Source organism: Aedes aegypti, chromosome 3 (assembly GCF_002204515.2).
Source record: "Aedes aegypti strain LVP_AGWG chromosome 3, AaegL5.0 Primary Assembly, whole genome shotgun sequence".
Taxonomy (NCBI): Eukaryota; Metazoa; Arthropoda; class Insecta; order Diptera; family Culicidae; genus Aedes; species Aedes aegypti.
Genome location: NC_035109.1, coordinates 4,366,235 through 4,387,821, shown reverse-complemented (window position 1 = coordinate 4,387,821; position 21,587 = coordinate 4,366,235). Strand labels below are relative to the sequence as shown.

The 21,587-nt window shown below is 36.7% G+C and overlaps 1 protein-coding gene across 1 annotated transcript in view; it reads right to left on the bottom strand.

The window, feature by feature from the left end:
• Nucleotides 1-21,100, bottom strand: part of LOC5568426 (delta-1-pyrroline-5-carboxylate synthase) — a 42,067-nt gene extending 20,967 nt beyond the window's left edge. The window contains exon 1 of the mRNA XM_001652204.2: nt 20,671-21,100. Coding sequence (XP_001652254.1) covers nt 20,671-20,811 — 141 coding nt within the window. The 5' untranslated portion in view covers nt 20,812-21,100. The remainder of the gene's footprint in view (nt 1-20,670) is intronic.
• Nucleotides 21,101-21,587: the final 487 nt, after the last annotated feature.

Genomic DNA, 21,587 nt, shown 5'->3' with positions numbered 1-21,587 from the left:
GGAAGCGAGGGAGGGAAACACAATAACTGAGTGAGTGTTTCCCATGCTTGACCCTCAGTTTCATATAGTTGCCAACCAAAAAGGGTATTTATGCATAAATAAAGTGCTATTTATAATTTTCTTGCTTTTTTCAAATTTTGTTCAATTTATCAAATGATTAGATAATTAACTAAAAGCGCGCGAATAAATTTTCAGTTTTGTTTTGTTCTATACAAAGTGATATATTTGATATAAATTCTGATTGTTCCTTGGAATAGTATAGTTTTTGCATGTATATAATACCAATCAACTGTATAACACTCAGGGACGCTATCTATTGTTCCATTGATGGCTGCTGTGGAATATTCCACTGCCAGTCAGCGTGCAGCCTCTGCCACTGCCAGTCAGTTGGCGCCAACCCAAAAGCGCGCCAAACTGTATTGAGAAGCGTACGCGCGTAATGAATAATTATTGTATGTTTTGTCTAGCCGTATCGTGCGCCTATATAAGGCGCACCCATTGAATTTGTAAGAATGTAGTTTCTTTCGTTTCTCCACCTCAGTGGTAATAAATATGTTAAAGTGAAGCCGTTCGCTTGATTTGCCGTCCGTTGTATCGTAAAAGACACAACGTAGGAAAGACGTCCTGGCCGAAACAACATATTAACAATATATTCATAAGTTTTCAAAGAAAGTGGATCTTGAGATTTGATCCTTCAAACGTTACCATAATGATTGATTGTAACAAGAACTTCCCGTGCGGCTTTCATAGAGGCTGTTAGCTTTAATACTAAATAACGTTGCTGATGAAGGGCACACAAAACACCCAACTGACCAATGGAGAGTGGTCCGATCGTCAATCAAAGCTTTTTCTGACTGGAAAGGAAAGGACGGTTTACTGTGTTACACTTACAATGCGTGTAAATTACTGCCGCCGATAGCGCACGGTTATGAGGCCCACAAAAGAACACATTTCCCTATGGGAAGCGTGCGGGTGGTCATCGGTTTTTCAGTTCTGTCGCCTTAACGGTAAAAGATACCACTTTGGCGTCTATGGACGAAAGTTAGAATATGGATTGATGAAACAAAAAATATTTTTTTGAAAATTTTTAATGATACAGACGATAGTTTTTTCGCTATTTTTGCGACAATATTCTCCATGGTGAAAAATTTCCCAAGAAATGTTTTTCTTTTTATATTTTTAAAAGATTTCTGAGAAAATTTCCTTTCGATTTCACTAAAAAACTTTTGTTCTACGATGCATAGTTCAGGAGATATGAATTTTCAAAGTTTGAGGTATATAGAGAAATCGTGAAAATTCATCTAGAGTTTTCCGGGAAAATAGGCCACTATAATTTTTTTGAATTTCACTTTTGGTCATGTATCCACGAGCTCTACCTCTGGTGAAAATTTCATGCAAATCGGAGAACCTCCGGCCCAAACCTGTCCGATAATTTAAAAAAATGCCCATTACTCCATAACATTCATTTTTTGAACCGTCGCACGAAGCCGTTTGATTTAAATTACAAAAGCTCCCTTATGAGGTCCCACTGGAAGGGTTTTGTGAATTGAGAAGTGTCTAAAATCATATTATTCTTAATCGGAATTTCATACGCTCAAATGAAACCTTATCAGAACTAATTATGGAATATTCGCATGAGTGAACAGAATTACAATAGTGCTCCTCTGAGGCCCTATCGGAACTGGTTCCGAAGTAATCGAATATGGCCGGAACATCATATTGGTTCGTGGCGTTATAGCTTTTCCCGAACGGTCACAAAACGGTAGACTGACTTCCGTTAATTGGAACAACTTACTTTAGTCCGTTAGGAGTAGATTGTATAGCGACAGTATGGTATAGTTCAATAATCCCTTAAAACAGCAAGTATAAAACTCCAAAAATATCCTTAAATTCACTTTCTAACTCGTTTTGATTATACTTTTTTCCTACCTTTCACACGTATTGCTTTCCTCTGTTTTTCATACTGTTCAATTTCTCATCATTTCTACAAAAGGCGCATTATTGTGCACTCAAGCTTTATCAGTGGTGACCGAACGGTTCAAACTCCATGAAGGCTATGATATGATGCACAGCATAAAAAAAATGAATTTTGAGCAGACGCACGATATGAGTGAAAAAGATTATAAAAGTGTCCCTCTGAAGCCGGATTCCGGGGTATTCGATTGTGGCCAGAACCTCATATTGGTGCATGACATTATAGTTAAAATGTTCAGGATAAAAATTCATGAATTTTGAGCCGTCGCACAGCACTATTCTTTAAGTTTCAGAAAATATCCGCTTCGGGTACATTCAGGTACCGGTGCCAGGTCACCATGTATCCGAAATGGCCATATATCCGTATCGAAAGTTGGTTTCCATGGCTAACTCGATGGTCCCTTAAACCGTCAACCCTTGAACTGATTTTGTTGGCCATAATTCGATACCTCCCTAACTAGGGAGTCCCTTCAATGTCGAGTTATAGATAATTGGTTGTAACAAAAAATTATCCTAGAAGAAAACCCATTAGAGCCATTTTTCTTTGCAGTATTTTAGCCCATGACGTAAAACCCAAGAGAGAGGTTAAAAATTTATTCCACGAAAACGGTCACCACGGATTGCGTCCAATTGCCTCTGGTGATTGGCCGGGTTTCACTACAAAAAACCCAATAGACTTACCCCGCAGCGAACGTGACACCAAGTGGCGCCCGATACCTTCAACCCACAGGTACCGATAATAAATTTACTGGAGCGCCACTGCTGACTATTTATGGCGGTGCGAAAAAGGAACAAGTTGGTGTCATTAAATGTTTTTTATGTGTATATTCTTTTTTCCTCGGGACACGACGGGATGGACGACGATGCCGACGCCTCGTGCTTCCTCACACAGTGTCGGTTACAAATGGCGCCCAATAAATTAAAAGCACGAGAAGAATGCTGCTCACAGCGAGGGGTGCGGAAAAAAGATACCGGAAATACTCACATTCCATCGAACAAATGAACCACCGTCGTGCAGAGGAGAAAAAAAGCACTCACTATTGGAAAATGGAGAACGGAGGAGAATGGGGAAAATATAACAATCAAAGTGGCATTAATACCATTATGAAAAAGAGACATTGGAAAATTATTAACGACATAATGGATCATGTCCTTTTTGCATAGTTTTTTGTTCCGAAGTGCCAGCACGTTGTGTTTTTTCTATTCTGCTACTCAGACAGCGCTTGAAAGCGGTTGGAATCTGCGCTTGCTGCGATTGCATCGCATCCAATGACTGGCGAAAGGAAAGATGTTACGGCATTGATAATCAAAAAAATGCAGCTTGCTTTGTTTGTCAGCTGGAACGAAAATAAAAGCTTCCATTTCCCAGAATGTTTGTTTGAACAGATTGCACCCGACAGATTGTTTTGTAATTGTAAATAGTTTGTTTGCTATTGTATTAAAACCGGATGCGATAAAACTATCTCGTACCTACACTTGTGATGAGAATTGGAAAATGGAGACGCGTGGTGGGCCGTTCTGGGTGGGAAAAGCGTTTCGGAACCAATTTGGTAGGAATGCAGGTTGTTGAAGTACCGGTTTTTGTTAAATGGTTGCTGTGCAGTAGGGTGCGGCTTATTATTCGAAGTTGTACAAAACCTAAAGCCTATAAAGTCCGCGACTACAAAGCAAAGCCTTGACTTCACGGGGTATAGAGTATCATCGTACTTGCAATACGATATACGAATGCGAAAATGGGAACTCTGGCAAAGAAAGCTTTCAGTTAATAAATGTGTAAGTGCTCATAAGACCACTAAGCTGAGAAACAGGCTCTGTCCCAGTGAGGACGTAATGCTAAGAAGAAGAAAAAGAAAAATATGGTAAAAGATTTAGTTGATTGGTTAACAATTAACGAAACTATTGTAAAGCTCAAGGTCATGTGTTGTAAATTGAGAATTCAGCTTCAAGTCGCATGAACCACCTCTTAATAATAATTCTGTTAGCTCAAACTTTGAGGTTCCAATGTGATTGGAATTAGGAAAAGCAAACGAACTTTTTATTTAGCGAACTTCGGGAAAAAAGCCGCACCCTGCTGTGCACCGAATAAAATTGAATATCAATTGAGTTGTTCAAACTTGCTGCTTCTCGTTTTTATTAACTCACTTAGCAAAAGTGTACCGTTGATCAACAACCGAAAATGAAAATTTTATTCAATTAAATTCTAAATCAACAGTCAGTGTTTGCTTCAATGTATGCCACAAACTCCTTGCTGATTCGAAGTCCAGATTCCGGATATTGTTGTGCAACAACAACAACAACAAAACTCATAATAAAAACATTCATTTGTTTACAAACAAACGGCAATCGACGACGGCTGACCGAGCGGGGGATGATTTGATTGATGTAACGCAAACTCGACTGTAGATTGAGTTGTATAAAATATCAAAGTCCATCGTTCAGTAATCAGTCGAGTGCCTGCCAGGAAGTGACCCTCACTCGGCTAAAGAGATAAACAAGTGCAACTGTGTGGAAAGCTTGCCAAATAGGGGGTTTGTTATTGAAACGATTGCTTCACAGCACTGATGCACCATGATTGCACTTGAGTTTAAATCTTTCTACTCGGTACACTTCATTTCAAGATATTTTACAAATGTACTTTAATGACCGTTAAATACTACAGTCGACTCTCCACATCTCGATGTTCTACATCTCGATATCTCTCCCTATGTCGATGTTTTTTTCGGTCCCTTCATTCTGCATACATTTTCACTCTCCATATCTCGATATCCTCCTCATCTCGATATCTCCCTATCTCGATGTGATTTTCGTTCCCAATTTTCTCTCCGTATGTCGATGTGCCCATTATCAAAGGTTACTAGACTAGATTTTAGAAATTCAAAACAATTTGCGAAGACGAAATGACATCTGTTTGTTTTCGATTTTCCTGGCAACGGAGTGATTTTCAATCTAGTATTCGTTAAAAATTTGTTCTATGTCTCGATCTCTCCCTATCTCGATGGTCCCTTCGATATCGAGATGTGGAGAGGCGACTGTATACTCTCCATTCACACTTTGTTTCATACAACACATTTAAAAAAGGTTTGATCTAGTGCTCCATGATAATTTGAGAATTCGAATACATAAAGAAAAGCGATTTTGGCTTCGTAGCATTATGCAATTGAGTCTCAAACTTACGTACTAGTTAAAAAAGCAAGTATTTACAAATCAATTTTAAAAGAATCCAATACTGATAGTAAAGAACGAAACTATAATGATATTGGTACAATAAGTATTACTGCGGAGTAAAACTAATCAAAACGTAATATCAATCTGGTTCAAACTAGCAGACGATAGACAACAGTAGGAAGCATTGGCAATGTTATCAATATGTTCTACAGAAACTGTCTCGCTTCATCATCGTTTACAGTGGTGACGCAAATGGGCTGTTTCGCACCATCCCGGAAGGGTTCAGGGCTTTGTAACATTCGTTCATTATCAACTATTGTAACGCACACGTGCGTAGGACAACAAACGTGACAGAAATCGGATCATTACGAATCTGTTTGACGTCAATTGAGGTTATGTACTCATCAAAGGGAATTCTAGTTCGCTGAAATTTATTATTCATAGTTATTCTCATATTGCGCTATAGGTGAACAAAGGATTCGATCAACAAATTAAATGATCTATAAATCTTTATTCATTATCCAATGGCAATGGAAAAAGTAAAAATCACTCAAAAGCCCATGACAAAAGCAATCCAAATTACAATCTTTTTGAAGCTACTTCAACTGAAGGGGAAAAGTGAGGCTAAAACATGGTATATTGGGGATACTCTATTGACCCTCCTTATTTTGGGTTACAAATCTAGGTGTTACAAAAAGCAAAACTAACCTCAATTATTTGAATATAGAATCATTTGATAACATCTTAGTTTTCCATTTTTCATAGTCTCCATTTTGATTTTGAACTATTAACTAGTAGCGTCTTATGCAGTGCTGGGAATGGTAATAGTAGTAGACTTGAATTTCGCGAAAATCACGTGGCTTTCCCAGTACAGTAGTTCAAAAACGTGAATCTCATCGAGTAGCCTATGTTGGGTGCATGAATTTTCTAAATCGTTAGTGTCATTGAAGGCTTTAAATGCGGGAAATAGAACATTTTTCTACAGTAATTTTGGGTTGCCCTTAGCAACGGGTGTTTTGCAATTTTCAAGGCTCTTTGCCTACAGCAGCGATAGGCGTGAGTTTCACTGGCTTCGCTGACTGCGATTGGCTTTGTTTGGCTACTGTACTGCCCATAACTGCATAACAGTCACATTCGACATTTTTGACAATTTAGAGTTAATACCGGGGAGAGTCATCAAATGACAAATACTTTCGATCAACTTACCGAAATCTCTGAGATTGTTCTAGAAAATTCGAAAAAAATACCAAGTTGTTTTGTCACATTGATAATTATAACCGCATAACAGTCACATTGAGATTATACATGCGCTTAGTAATGTAGTAGCAATGAAATTTCCATCAAAAATATTTTTTGGCTATTCAACTAACAGGCAATATTCGCTGTACACAATTTCAGCCTCAAATAAGCATTTTTGAGTTGTTAGGAATTTATATAATTTTTAGTTTCTTCCCATACTGCCACAAAACGCACACTTGTTGCTCCATTTACTCAATGCCTACTTTTGTCGAATGTTACAAATATGCAGTTATGGGCAGTGTAGAATGAATTTCAGATTTTTCCCCAATCCTGGTCTTATGTTATCAAACGAACATATTGTGGCCATCAGGAGGCCACAAAACAGGATCTGGAAGTCCTGCATACTTTGCAAGTGATAAACTATTCTTCTCCTGATCTAGAATCCTATTGTGCGTCCATTTTGTTTAGTGCTCAATGAGTTTGAATTTAGCCACCTAGAGGACACAAAACCAGTCCAGGACACTCTGGAATATTTGGTAGAGAGGGTCAACATCTCAAGTTACCACTTTTCATATGATTCTGCAACCTGGTTTACGGTACCGTAATCTGGGGTGACATTGATCATTTTTTGGATATTTTTGGAAAATTTCATTTGAAAATGCACTTGTTGCAAGTGTCATATTTTCAAAACAAGTACTGGCACCCATTGCTCCGCCTAAAGGTAGCCAATTTCCTAAGGAAATTCTGCATTCATCATAAGGACTGTTCATTTTATAAACTGGACACCTTGTGCATGCTGTATCTTTTTAATTTATCAATGAAATTTCAATCGGTTTTCTGTACATCATTCGACTGGTATGGGGTCATGCACAAATTACGTCACGCTCCAAGGGGGGGGGGGGTCGCGCCAAGCGTGACAAGCCTTACAAAATTTTCGGAGGACTCATACAAAAAGTGTGACAAAGGGGGGGGGGGGGTCGAAAAAGTTGAAATTTAGCGTGACATAATTTGTGTACCATCCCTATTGTTCAATGTTGTGATAATAAAATATAACCAAAATAATTGAATTTCACACGAATATGAAACGACTCTTAGAACGGTCCATTTTTGCAGGTAATTAAAATCAATGATGGCTAGAAAATGGCTGGAAAATCTATATATTTTTTATTTTCAAAAAGGCTTGTTCTTTGCAAGCATCATCAATCAGAAGCCTTATGGAAAAAATCAAATTATTTTTGGAGCAACAATTTTACAAATATAATAAAATAATTTTTCCCCAATATTTTTAGAGAAAAATATTACAGTGACCGGCACAAAAAAAGATCCACCCCAAGCATATATCGAAATTTGCACAAACTTGTGATTTTTTTTAAACCTATCATAATTTCAATTAATGTAAAAGTCACATACACCTCCAAACTTCATTCCAGAATAATAACATGATTGATTTTGTTTTCGAAAAATAAAAAATAATAAGTTTACTCTTTACTTAGTTTTTTTAGTATGACAGAAAAAAAGATCCACTACCGTAAAATTAATTTTTCGTGTAATTTACGTTGGTGAGCCCCCGGTTTTGACACTTCATTGTTTTTGTTTGTCTACAACATAAATTGTAGAGCTCTTAAGGAGTTCTGTTTGATCTTTCGACCTTGACACTTGCTTTTCCCGGGGCAAGCGACGAGGGCAGGATCAAACATGTCGCGCGTCGGTCTCGTAAGTGAAAAAGTGGCGTGATCGGTGAGTTCGGTTGGAGTAACTGAAAAAGTGCCGCGATCGGTTAGTTCTGTTTGATCCTTCGACCTTGACGCTTGCTGCTGGGCAGTGCGTCAAGAAAGCCCGAACAGTTTTTTTTTTATTCGTTTTGGGTCGCGCGCTTATTTTTTTTTTCCTGAGTGCTTTTTTAAAGCCGAGCAAACGAGTGAAGCCGAAAGTGGATTGTGGCTGCTCAGTCAAGGATAACGGATCAATTGGTGAGCTCGTTTCATGCTACTATTTCTAATCTATAAAATATGTATGACTGCACATTCAATCGTTACAATGGTGGGATGTAAATATGATTTTTCAACAAACTATGGATGGTTCGTCACTGTGAGTGTCGACACAAACTCTGATTCATGATTTATTTGTGTTTAACATTTTTTTTCAGAACACCTCTTATATACCTTTATTTTTGTAATTAAAAAAACTTTGAATGGTTCGACCCTACAAGTGTAGACTTGCGAAAGGTTCACTTTATTCAACAAATTTTGGATGGTTCGCCACTGTAAGTGTCGGCATAAGAATAAGAGTGTTCTATGATGTCCCAACTAGAGATGGGCGACTCACTCACGAATCATTCAAAAGAGTCGACTCTCGAAAATGAGTGAACGAATCACGGTTCATTTCAAAAGAGTCACGATTCACTTGCACCGACATTTTTGAAAAAAAAAGCCTTAAAAATTAATTGGGATAATATTTTTTAATTCTACTTATCTTAGACAAAAAGTCGGGAATAGATGAATAGTTCAAGTAGCAGCATGAAAAATGTACTGACTCAAAATTTTTAATATTTTTCGCTTATTGTGCGAAATACATGATTCATTTTTGATTTAATAAAACGAGTCACTGAGTCGATCATAAGAGTCGATTCACTTTTGTAAGTGAGTCGTTTACGAATCGCTCCCATAATTCGACCATTTTGCCCATCTCTAGTCCCAACCAATCGAGTTTTTTGTTTCTTTTCAAATGAGTAAAATATAATAACACATGCTTTCGTCCTGACAGCTGTAGGAATGTTACATTTAGGTATTTGTTCAACAAACTTTGAATGGTTCGTCACCTCAAGTGTCGGCATAATTTTCCTCTACATAGAAATTGTTCATATCAAATGAAAATATTATATTTACGTATAAGCATGTATATATCTCACAAATCATTGTTTATCATGGTCTAATCGCTTATCAAAGTGAATCCTATGACCCAACGATCCTCCCCATTAACAAACATCCCTCCCAGTAACCTTTGTGGAGATGCAGAGGCAAACACGGTCTCCAAAAAGCAAAGGTTACACACTAACATTCCTTCCCCCAATCCCACCTGACTGCAAGGACGTGGCCGGCGCCGTTATTGACCCTGTGTAAATAGAGGCACTGAATTATGCATACTGAAGAAGATTATGGCCAATCCCAGCCGAACTTCTAGTTGATTCTTTGTGCATTTTCACTGACTTCGGTCAATCACGGAATAGCAACCATTGATATGTGTAGTCAGTCTAAGCTACCCGACTAGAGGCTTGTAACAAAAATATAATAAAATTTTATCAGAATATGATATACATATCATATTATTATATAATTTTGTTAGGCTCCGTTATCCGTAGAACATAATTAAACAGAAATATAACATAATGTGTTTTATTTCCCTATAAGATATTGTTTTGTTCATTTTTAACAACTTTATAACAAAATAAATAGATAGTTATGCATTTCAATAATATAAAATATTATCGTATATCGAACAGTATTATAATTTTGATATTTTGTATCAAACATTATAACTTGGTTTGATATGTTTTTGATAGAATTAAAACACATTTTGTTATGTTTATGTTACTATTCATACACTTTTTGTTATAATTTTAGTTATTTTAACAACATCCTGCATCAAGTTTGTAACAACCTATGTTGGAAAAAAAATTATAACATAATAACATATGCTGATATAATTTTGTTATGTACCCTTAGTCGGGTAAGCTAAGCTAAGCTAAGCTAACATAAATTGTAGAGCTCTTAAGTCAACTGCAAGTGTTCAAAAGAATTGGTTTTAAAGCTGTGGAAGCTGTGGAAAAATGGGCGGAGGCAAAATTTCAATGCAGATCCGAAACCTTATTTTGCGTGATGCGAAGCGCAACCTATCACAACGAAAAATAGCGGAGAAGTTTGAATTGAGCCGTGGCGCAGTGCAAAAGATAATACTGAAGCACCAAAAGTTCGGAAGTGTTGCTGATCGAACGGGAAGAGGATCAAAACGCAAGAGCAGTGCGCGAACCGACGACCTGATCATCCGGCAAATCAAGAAAGATCCACGCACAACCGTGCGTGCGATTAAGGAAAGGCTAGATTTGACGATTTCCGAACGTACTATTCAACGACGCATGGCAGAACGGGAATTGAAGAGCTATTTTGCTAAAAAGCGACCAATGATCAGCTAGGTCAACAAACATAAACGACTCCTCTTCGCCAGAAACCACATCAACAAGCCCCTGGAGTTCTGGAAGCATGTCATCTGGTCAGACGAGTCAAAGTTTGAGCTCTTCAACAAGAAACGGCGACTAAGAGTTTGACGGAAGAGCGATGAGGGGCTCCAGGATAGACATCTCCAACCAACAATGAAGGCGGTGGAAACATTATGGTTTGGGGCTGTTTCTCGTGGTTTGGCGTGGGAAACTTGGCCCAAATCAACGGCATTATGACGGCAGAAGGGTACATCGACATATTGTGTGAGAATCTGGAGGAATCGATGCTTAAAATGGGACTGGAGAATAATAACACCTTCCAGCAAGACAACGACCCCAAACACACGGCGAAAAAAACACGAGTATTCTTCCGGTCAACCCGCATCAAATCCATGGAATGGCCACCCCAGAGCCCCGATTTGAATCCCATTGAAAATCTCTGGGCAATACTTGACAACAAGGTGGATAAAACTGGTGTTACAAATAAACAGGCGTATTTTGCAGCCCTGCAAAAGGTTTGGGACGATTTAGACCAACAGCACCTCCGAAACCTCGTCGAAAGCATGCCAAAGCGTCTTCAGTTGGTGATTGAGGCCAAAGGAGGTCATATTGAGTACTAATGATTTGTTTTGATTTTTTTTGTTATTGTTTTGTGAAAAAACATGAAGTGGATCATTTTTTCTGTCATACTCAAAAACCTAAGTATAAAGCGATATGATTTTTTAAATTTTCTTTTTAATAAAAATCAATGATGTTTCTATGACAAAATGAAGTTTGGAAGTTTACTTTTCTGTTACGTAAACTGATATAAAAATAAGTTTCAAAAAAACCACAAGTTTGAAGCAATTTTCTTATAAACTGAGAGTGGATCTTTTTTTGTATCGGTCACTGTATTAATTTGAAGGGGACCGATATGAGTACATTTTTTTAGCTTAAAGTACGTCCTGACGGAAGTGCTAATGTAGTACTAATATGAAAAATAACTTATGCCTCCATAGAGTTACTTATTCAGTCCCCATGTCACATTTAAAGCACAACAGAAAAACAATGAATTTATTTTTCGAAGAACTTTCAAAGTACATAGACAATCATTAAAATTGGCAACACTGCTGTAATAAAATCGATTTTATTTTCCACATATTATTTTCATAATATGTCATTCAGAGATCACCAATTGAATCATTCGTAGAAAAACGTTTAGAATTTGCTGTAGATCAATAAATATGTGTGCATGATTTTGAAAGTATGAGACTTTTTAGTAAAAAGACCATGAAGAGTAAACATTATACTTAAAACTGCGGTTTAAGCTTACGATTTAACTCACGTTTATACAAATATAGTTTCTTTAGTAATCTAAACTAGTTTTGAACACGCTTTTTACCTTTCTCCTTCGCTGGGAGCGAAAGGATGGTGTATCAGCAAATTTGGCAATAAATGGATAAATCACTAAAGTTACCTAATGTCAGAGAATAGTGGAATATAATTTTCCTAGGAGTTTTTGGACAACTTTTTAGCTCTTCAACCAAAAGCATTTTCTACGATCTTTTATTTTCGTAGCAGTGTAGAATAATAGTTGAACGATGCACAGAAAACCGATTACGATTTTATCAATAAATAAAAAAGATATAGCATAAACAAAGTGTGCACTTTATAAAATGAACAGTCCTTAGTTATTCGCATATTTTGCTGAATGAAAATGTTTATGAAATTTTTTACAACAGAATCGTTTTTGGCGATGCCATTTTCAGTGAAAACCGCAATTTCCCTTGCTTGTATCATTTTATGAACTCATTTGAGACATGAATCGTTGGTAGTGTCATCCATAATCTTGGAAATTATTGTTTCGAAAAGTCTAAAAAATAACGCATCAACAAAGCTCAATTTCTACAAAAACCTTAATCTATATTAGCTCATGAATAGAAGAAAGAGCTACACCATTCATGTATCGAAAATATTCCGTCAATAAATGATTATTCGAACCTCTGACTAGGAAAGACATTCCGATCAATGCTTTCAATGAAACATTTATTCTTGGATGTTTTTGTAGATTTGTTTTGAACAGAAACCCTTCGCGAAGCACAAAGCGACAATGGTTAAAATAAATAGGGCGTCAGTGCCAGTGGTAGCGGCAATAGTAACGGGTTGAGTATTGAAAAATCGCTAAATAATATCAGATGTTCGTTATTCTTAATCGAATACGTCATTCTACAGCTCTTCTGTTCTTTACGTGAAATAAAAGAATAATCATAGAATGAGAAAATCATGATATCTTTAAAAAAAAGCACTTCCTCCATTATTGGAACGTGTTCCAGTAAAAGTGGTATTTGAAAATTCAGTTCCTACAGTACTCGTTTACATTGATTTCCCAGGGCTCACTCTTACAGAGTGAAGGAGCAAAAAAGTGAAGCTTTTAATTGTTTTCCATTATTTCCTTTCTAATTTCCAAGAGTTTTTTTTACACATTCATTCGGATTTGACAAAAGCCATGTTAGAAAAATATACACCCAGAAAATACCAACCTCGGGTGGCAAATTTTGCTAAGTTATTGCGATTTCATTTATGTTAGTCTGCATTGATATATGATCTGTCAGTTAATACAACTTGCTGCGATTCTAGATTATACTATTTACGGCATGGTTTGTTGTCAACAAAGTTTGTGAACAATGAATCGTAATTCTGATTTTTGACGTATGAATATGAGATTTTAGCCGCACATTCTTATACGATACGTGGTTCACTGGGGGATTGCAATCCATACACCTAAAAATCAATCTAAATCCGTCCACTTCGTACAAAACGCCTACTTTTTGTACGTAGTGTATGGATTTTGAAACTACACGGACTTAGATTCCCCACTGTATATGTTCTGGGACAAATTGCCGTGTGCATTCGTGGAATGATTCCTTACGAAGAGTCTGGAACATTAAAAGAAAATTATCAGAAGATTCTTGACGAATCTTTGGAAACAGCAATAAGGGATGGTACACAAATTATGTCACGCTAAATTTCAACTTTTTTGACCCCCTCCCCCCACTTTGTCACGTTTTTTGTATGAGCCCTCCGAAATTTTTGTAAGACTTGTCACGCTTGGCTTGACCCCCTCCCCCCCCTCGGAGCGTGACGTAATTTGTGCATGACCCCTAAGTTAATCTAAGATCATTGCCATCGTGTTATACACAGCACCAGTGTGGTGGTACTAGCGATTGCTGCACTGCACTTCTACGCCTACTTGTCCCATGTCCTATGTAAACCTTATGGATCACGGGACAAATACCTATGTGTAGAACGGCAGTGTACGTGAGATCAGTCTTGATCAAGCATTGCAGAATTTGCTCTCATTTGGTTTTGAAACACGATCGAAGCCAAGCGAAGAAGAACATCCCATCCAGGATCCCATCTGTATCGGTCCATGATCGGCAATGTTAAATATCAGCAACGAACGAGAGCCCAAAGAGAGAGCGATGATAAACCCGCCAGTTTTATTTCACTGGCATGACCAATAATCTCCAAGCATTTGATAGCAATAGTGCTCATCAGGTTTGAAGCTAGTTTATATGGGTTTCATCGTTCAGCGTTAATCCTCCAATTCTATCATAGCTGTTATGGGCAATTTAGCAGTAGATGATAAACAAGTGAAACGTGCGACATACTCTCATTTTTTTCTTCTCCGAATTGAATCCCTGCTCTTGTATTGATATATCAAAGCATTTCTGAATCTTTGGACGATTTTTAATTCTTATACAACTCCCACAGCACACTCTTTAGAAGAACTTGGCTTGTTCAGAATTGCTGTAAGCAGAAATTTCTGAAAATAGCTCAATTCCTTAAAAAGATTTGACCAAACTCCCACTGATATTTTGTGGCATCATTCATAAAAATATTTAGAGCAGCTGATGAAGATCTTCTGAAATTTGTTTGCAGGATTGTTGGACAAATTCCAACTAAATATTTGAAGTAGTTTCTGTGCGAAGATACGTTTTCCAAGAATCTTCAGTTTTTTTTTTTTTAAGTTTTGTGATTAGCACTTCGATCACAAATTCATAGAGAGAATTCTTGCTGTTCTTCCATGGCAAGCAGTTTGGTCTATTTTTGTCAAATTTGTTAAATAAAATTGCTTTAAAAAAAGATATAAACGTAAAAGATATTCATATATTTATATTTTATTTTTAATGACAATGAGGGAGTTAAAAGCAAAGGAGTATAAATGACAAAAATCGAGTTTTTAGGAAATCTGATTTGAAGTTTTTTCAGCATTTTTTATCATTCTATACAAATTTTAAACACTTTTTTTTGGGTGTAACTTTTTATCGCGTGGGTAAAAAATAATGAAGTTTTGGTAAAACTAGTTTAGAGTGTTATGTTTATGTTTTATCGCGATCTGTCAAGTAGTTTTCAAGAAGCATTCGAAACAAGAAGAGGGTGCTGTGATCGATAATCCTGATCAGCCGCACAGATAGATCGGCGAAAGGCTTGGAATCCACCATTTCACCGTGTCTCGGTTAGTGAAGACATTCCAGGAGACGAAAACCATCGAGCGGCTGGAAGCGGCGGAAAACCAAAAACGGAATATCCAGAGAAGGCGCGAAAGATAAGGCAGTACTTTAAGAATAACCTGAACCTTCCCACTCAAAAAGGCCCCCGTGGCCAAAAAGGTCAATTCGTCGAAGTGGTTCATCCAGCTTACATCGTCACAACACGGTGGCCAAATTGCGTGCCCGGAAGCTGTACCGTCAGTGGCTGGTCAAGCCAGGCTGTCTCGTCATCAAGGCGGACACCAAACAAAACCCCGGCCTCGATTTTTTTTTGTCGGTACGCCCCGCAAGGAGGTTCCAGAAATGTTCCAGAAGAGAAAAAAGGACAAACCGATTTAAAGCAAGTTTTTTGGTGATCATTTGGTGTCTCATTTTTTTCGAGTCCAGTCTTTATGCGAGTCCAGTCAGTTATGCGAGTTTATGAATTATGTTATTTTTTCTGTTGAGCAGAAAAATAACCTACAAATATCGTTAGAAAGCTTGAAAATAGTAGATTTTATTTTAAATTACATAACACTTTTGTGTTTGGGCACCTCGAAAAAAGCCACTTTAAATTTCCAGCCTAATATTCCGTAGGTTTAAGGCTCAAGAATGCACCATTCAATCATCAGCAATCATCAAAAATAAAAGCAGTTTTTTCGTTCAAATTTTAAGAAAACTGCATTTAAATCTATTATCGCATTACAGTTAGCAAGTGCAATACAATGTTTTTTTATGGTTCTATTTGTTTTCACTCAGGTCTACATGGGTTGATTTCTTATTTTGAATTTTAACCCAGCTAGAAATGAACTAACTAGATCCAATACAATAATAGTGAAAATGTTTTAAAAAACTTAATGAGAACTTATTTGATACCAAGTGTGTTTCTCGTAAGCTATTTCTAAAGTAAATTATGATGAAAACTATGGCTCTGTACTATACCTGTTCATATATGAAAAAATGTCTGGAAATCTACCGGTCAAGCAGTATTCCGAATTATCATGCTAAGAACAATGTGTGGTCAAATTTTCAGCTCATTTGATAAAGATTTAAATTTGCTTCAAGTTGAAAATGTGTTTTTGAGCTTATATCAATGTTTGAAAAATCATAACTAGCATTTGGAAAATCAAAACCACTTGCTATTACCACTACTTGAAAGCTAATTCTATTCTGTTAAAGTTTGTCGAACACGCAAATAAGATCAAATTGAGTTTTAACATTGTTTGATCGAGATTTGTTTTCCGCAGTACCCTGAAATCACAGTTTTTTGAATATATATGGTACAAAAAACACACATTGACATTATTTTTTCAGACCATAGTCAACGGGAATAGAACATTGTAAAGCTATGAATTCATTAACCATTAACAGCTTACATGTTACCTAAAGCAATAAATTACAAAAAATGTCCAATGATCGAGCACTGCATCGCAACCTGATGATAGTTAAATCACGCATGACACATGTACCGACGAATGAATGAATTGAACAAGTTAGCATCGCTTTTTCTTTCCGATTGATGATTGTTTTGATAGCATTTAATTGACGATTCAGAACGATTTGAAAACAATCATCATCATCGACTGAGAAAAAGCAGTGCTAACGTGTTCATTTTTTACATTCCACAAAGCTCACGATGGTGCTCTTTGCTCCCCCACAGTGGATTCACATATGTGCTTCCTAAGTTACTATTTTTTACAATTTATTTTCGTAAGATAACTTGTAACTTTCAACGGGATTGAGTTATAGATATGTGTAGTCATCATGTTCTGGAAGATAAAAATCCTAAATTTTCATACAGGTATGTTTTTTAGAGAGAACACTTCCTAAAAATAGTGATTTTCAAGAACCTCGAAGCACAAACCTCAACCAAACTATGTTAAAACTTGCTCCAATCTTAAAATCATGTTCGACAAAAGTTCGTAGAATTGAATCAACTACTGTGTAGAGGTATTTCCAATAATTTTTGATCTTCCGTTCGGTAGTTATAATTTTTTATAGCTTGAAATTATCCTAAAAATACATAATTGATTTGAAGCACACCTAATTTTTCTCCAAATTGATTGAAATTTTGACCAGAAGTTCATTTTAACATGAAAAATCTAAATATTGGTTGACTGGTTGATTTCCCGACATTCTTGAAAATATGAATATGTCTACTCTGTACTTCTGCAGTTTTACTTCAAAGTTCTAAATTTGTAGAAGTTCGAAGTCATGATCACTAAAATAAATTTTGGTTGAGAGTTTTGAAATGAAGGTAGAACTTTTAAATATAACAAGTATTTATTATTAAGCTAACTCTGCAACAATGTTGGCAGTGAATACAATTTATTTTAATTTAACAATACACCCGATTCTGTGTTTTGTACGGATTTTTTTACACGACCGTGCATGTATTTTTTTTTCCGCCAAAACCTTATTTTTGCATGAGACATCGAGAATTGGTGTTACTTTTTTGCACTTTTTTCGAAATTTTGAATTGGATTTTTTTTTTGTTTGCTCGGTACGCATCCCCCAAGAACAGAATCGAGTGTACTCGTATTCAAATTGAGATTGGTTGTCTTTGCTCTACTCTAGTACAAAATTAGATTTTAATGAAGGGGCGAAGAGTAGCGAAGAATTATTGGGTGGCAATGATTAGATTTTTACCCTTCTTGTCCTATTGTCCCTTATATTTAACAATTTTCAATTTGTTAGTGTGATAATCAACTACTTTTTGCTGAAGACCACTAACCTATTTTTTTTTTATTTTAACCAACGATTTTGTCATTTCTACCAAGGAATTTGTTTGTACTGTAAGGACGCCATTCACTGCTAATTTAACAGCATTTTTACATGTTAAAATTTGCCGAAAATAGTTTTTCGACATTTCCGCAACATTTGAAATGTGAAAAATGTATAATGATACTAAATAATACTTACAGATTTATGCTACGTTCTGACTAGAGCTGATATTATGTAATATAAGCTAACTTGATATCAAACGTCATATCTCTTATTTCCAGTGTAGTGTAATTCTAGATGTAGTGTTTCTGATATACGCCTCCAATCGCGAAACTGTTAGCCATCTATACTTTGGTAGCGCAACTAGTCAGATGATGCGAGATGTGATTTTTCACGCATCCATCACATGCCGCTGTGGCGAAAAATGTTTTATTTTCCTTATATAAGACGGTTCACAGTGAAACAGTTAGGCGGAAAAGGTAGGAATATCCATTCTTTATGTTCTACATACGTTTGTTTTTTATATTATTCCACTAATTTCATAAAAAATGAGATCCGGCTGGTAGGAGCACTAGTTTGAGGTTGGAAAACTAGAATATGTGAGGTTAGTTTTATTGGAACTTTCGCCTGAGCGATTTTTGCACTTGAATAAAACACGTTTCGAAACATTGTCCGCTGCCTCTAAAAATACCATTGGGTAGAGAAATGAATTCTGTACCATTGAATTTCATTCTATTTCATACATTATTTCACTCAAGCGGTGAAAATAAATATTTTGTTCCAAATGTTTTGAAACCATGAATTAGTTTGACATTGCTCTCGTCAACCATCATCATGACGACAGCAGCACTCTCCACCGGACGAATTGTCGTCTTGGGAGCGAATTGCGAATCTTTACTTTAATCCACAGACTGTCCAACAAGTTGCGCGCCGGTGGGCCATGCGCCGAGTTGTGCGCCAGCCAAAAAGTAAATAAAGAAATGTCAAAATATCTCGCCGAGGAAGTGAATCACTTTTAGGGCTTCAGTCCTAAACTGGACAGCGAGCATAATTGTTTAATCGATAAAAACATATGGAATAAAAATGTTCTTACCTTCTTGTTTTCAAGTAGCAAGCGTTTTAAATCGTTTTAACTTATCACAACGTGGCGCATGAGCGACCGGCGCGCAACTTTTTCGAGGGTCTGCGGTTCCAGAGAAGATTCACAAAGTGCCCAACTAGTACCAGACCCTGGCGCGTAACACAAGAAGTAAAGAGAAAGTGATCAAAATGCTAAAAATTCTCGAGAAGCATAATATCAAGAGAGCCTATATTACATAATATAGACCGTCTTGATATCAAACGTCATAATTCTTATTTCCAGTGAAAGCTAGATGTAAAAAGTTTGATATCAAGGGAGCCTATATTACGTAATATCAGCTTTAGTCTGAACGTAGCATAATAATATAAAGCACACACTATTATGGGTCACCTTGTCACGAATGTAAATTACTATGGAGAAACATTGAAAAATATTCCATACACGTTAGTACTGTAAAGGAAGTACAAACTTATCATCTCATAGTGAAAACTCATTCTACAAACATTCATAAAGGAAGTTGCTAAAAAAAATATGCTCTTTGAGCTGATTTTGTTTGGATTTTTTCGGAAGTTTGTAGGGTTTCAACCACATATGAAGCTAAATAATGGCAAACAAATTCATAAAAATCTCTTCATGCATCCATCGGATAGAATTAGTTTCTCCAGCAACTTCCTTTGTTAAGGTTTTAAGAATGAGTTTTCACTATGAGATGATAAGTTCGTACTAACATAACTGTACCAACATATTTGGAACATTTTTTTTTGATTCCTCCATGATAACTTCCATATAAACTTAAACCGTCCTTTAAATCACCACCGAAAAAGCTGTAAACTTTTCAGAGCACAATTTTTATTGTTCTTCTTCTTTGCATTGCGTACACTGTGAGATAGAGTCTGCTTCTTAGCTTAGTATTCAATGAGTACTTTCACAGCTATTAACCAAGAGCTTTCTTTGCCAAGTTGCCATTTTCGCATTCGTGTGGCCGGTACGATGATACTTTATGTCCAGGGAAGTCAAGGAAATTTCCATTACGAAAAGATCCTGGACTCACCAGGAATCGAACCCAGACACCTTCAGCATAGCTTTGCTTTGTAGAAACGGATTCTAACCACTCGGATAACTAACAGAATCAATGAGGTGTGTGCCAAAAACCTAGCTTGAGTAAGTTGAAGTTTTTAAGGTTTTCCAGCAAAAAAGCAAAATACAAATCGATGTTCTACGAAGTTGGTGATTTTTCCTGTAAGACGGAAAAATCACCTAGAAATACCTTTGAAAGATTTAGAAAAGTAGAATTTTTCAGCATACTTAACTCAAAACTGACCAAAATGTCACTTACTCCCGTTTGCGCTTCTTATATAACATTGACTAAAAAATAATCTCAATCAGTACCTAATTTTTTTTCGTGAAAATATTCAAGATAAATCAGGAGTTATTTAAAATAATTCACCCAGATAAATTCTCACATAATTTTCAGATAGAGATTGAAAAGAAGATATTTTGAGAGAATTTAAAAACGTACCAAAGAACCAAGTTACAAAATTAAGGTTTCCTAGTGAAAGTGGTCTTTTACTAGAAAACATTCATTTTGTAACTTGTTTCTTAAATAATTGGTTCAGAAATTCTTGTTTTAAAGATCTTCTGTAAAACTAAACTGAAATTTTTCGCCTACAGCACAATATTTTATTATCAACTATTGATTTCTTAAACCGTTGTTTTCACATATTGTTTAATGCCCCTGAAACAATCCATCCGAAACTACTTACTTGCTCCGTCAGGTACGGTCCAACGCCCTGACCGCCAACGACCGAAAAACTTCTGCCATTTTTCAGCACCGGTTGCTGGAATCTGCTTCTCAGCAAAAGTGCACCTCGGCACAAACCCAAACCCCGCAAGCATGATGACATTTTTATTCTTCAACAACAAAAACTACTAAAGCCACTGATGGTAACCACTGATTTACAGCCTCGTGTTTGGTCTCCCTGGAACAACTTTTTGGCACTTGATGGAAGCACTCGAAAAAAAAATCACAGCATTATAACTAATAGCTAATGGAGGAATGTTGGAAATAACGTCTCGCAGCTCTGTACTAGAAGATCGCAGCAGAAGGGGATCACTCCGGAGGACCTTCCGACCAGCTGGCTCGCACTCAACTAATCGCAATCAGGATTAAAGATTGACCGTCCGGAATCGGTCATTCTGCGAACGAATGCTCAGCTCAGTCCTCAGTCCAGTCATCCAGATACTCATCCTTGTTTGTGTTTGCACACTACTCTGGAAATCGGTCCCATATAGGTAGGTAGGCAGCGGTCGGACTGATAGCGATAAGACCAAGGGTGCTATATTTACAGCTTCTTCATTTGCCGATCAGTCCGAAGAACAAAGGGGTCATCAGTAGGGAGGGTTAAGTATGGAACGGTTTCAATCATGAATACGTCATCACGAGGATTATTGCACGGTTTGCATTTTATTAATACGGCTTGCACGGTAGACTGATGCGAATTTTTAAGTGTTTGCTCCTCTATGCTTAAACGACGTCAATCAATGATGAAAATCATTTTTCCATAGTTCTAAGAGTTTTGGCTGTGCACACACCATTTTATGTTTATACGGAAATTACTATGGAAAAGGCCAGCTTCTTCTATCTAACTGCTTTTCACAATATTCTATTATTATAAGGTAT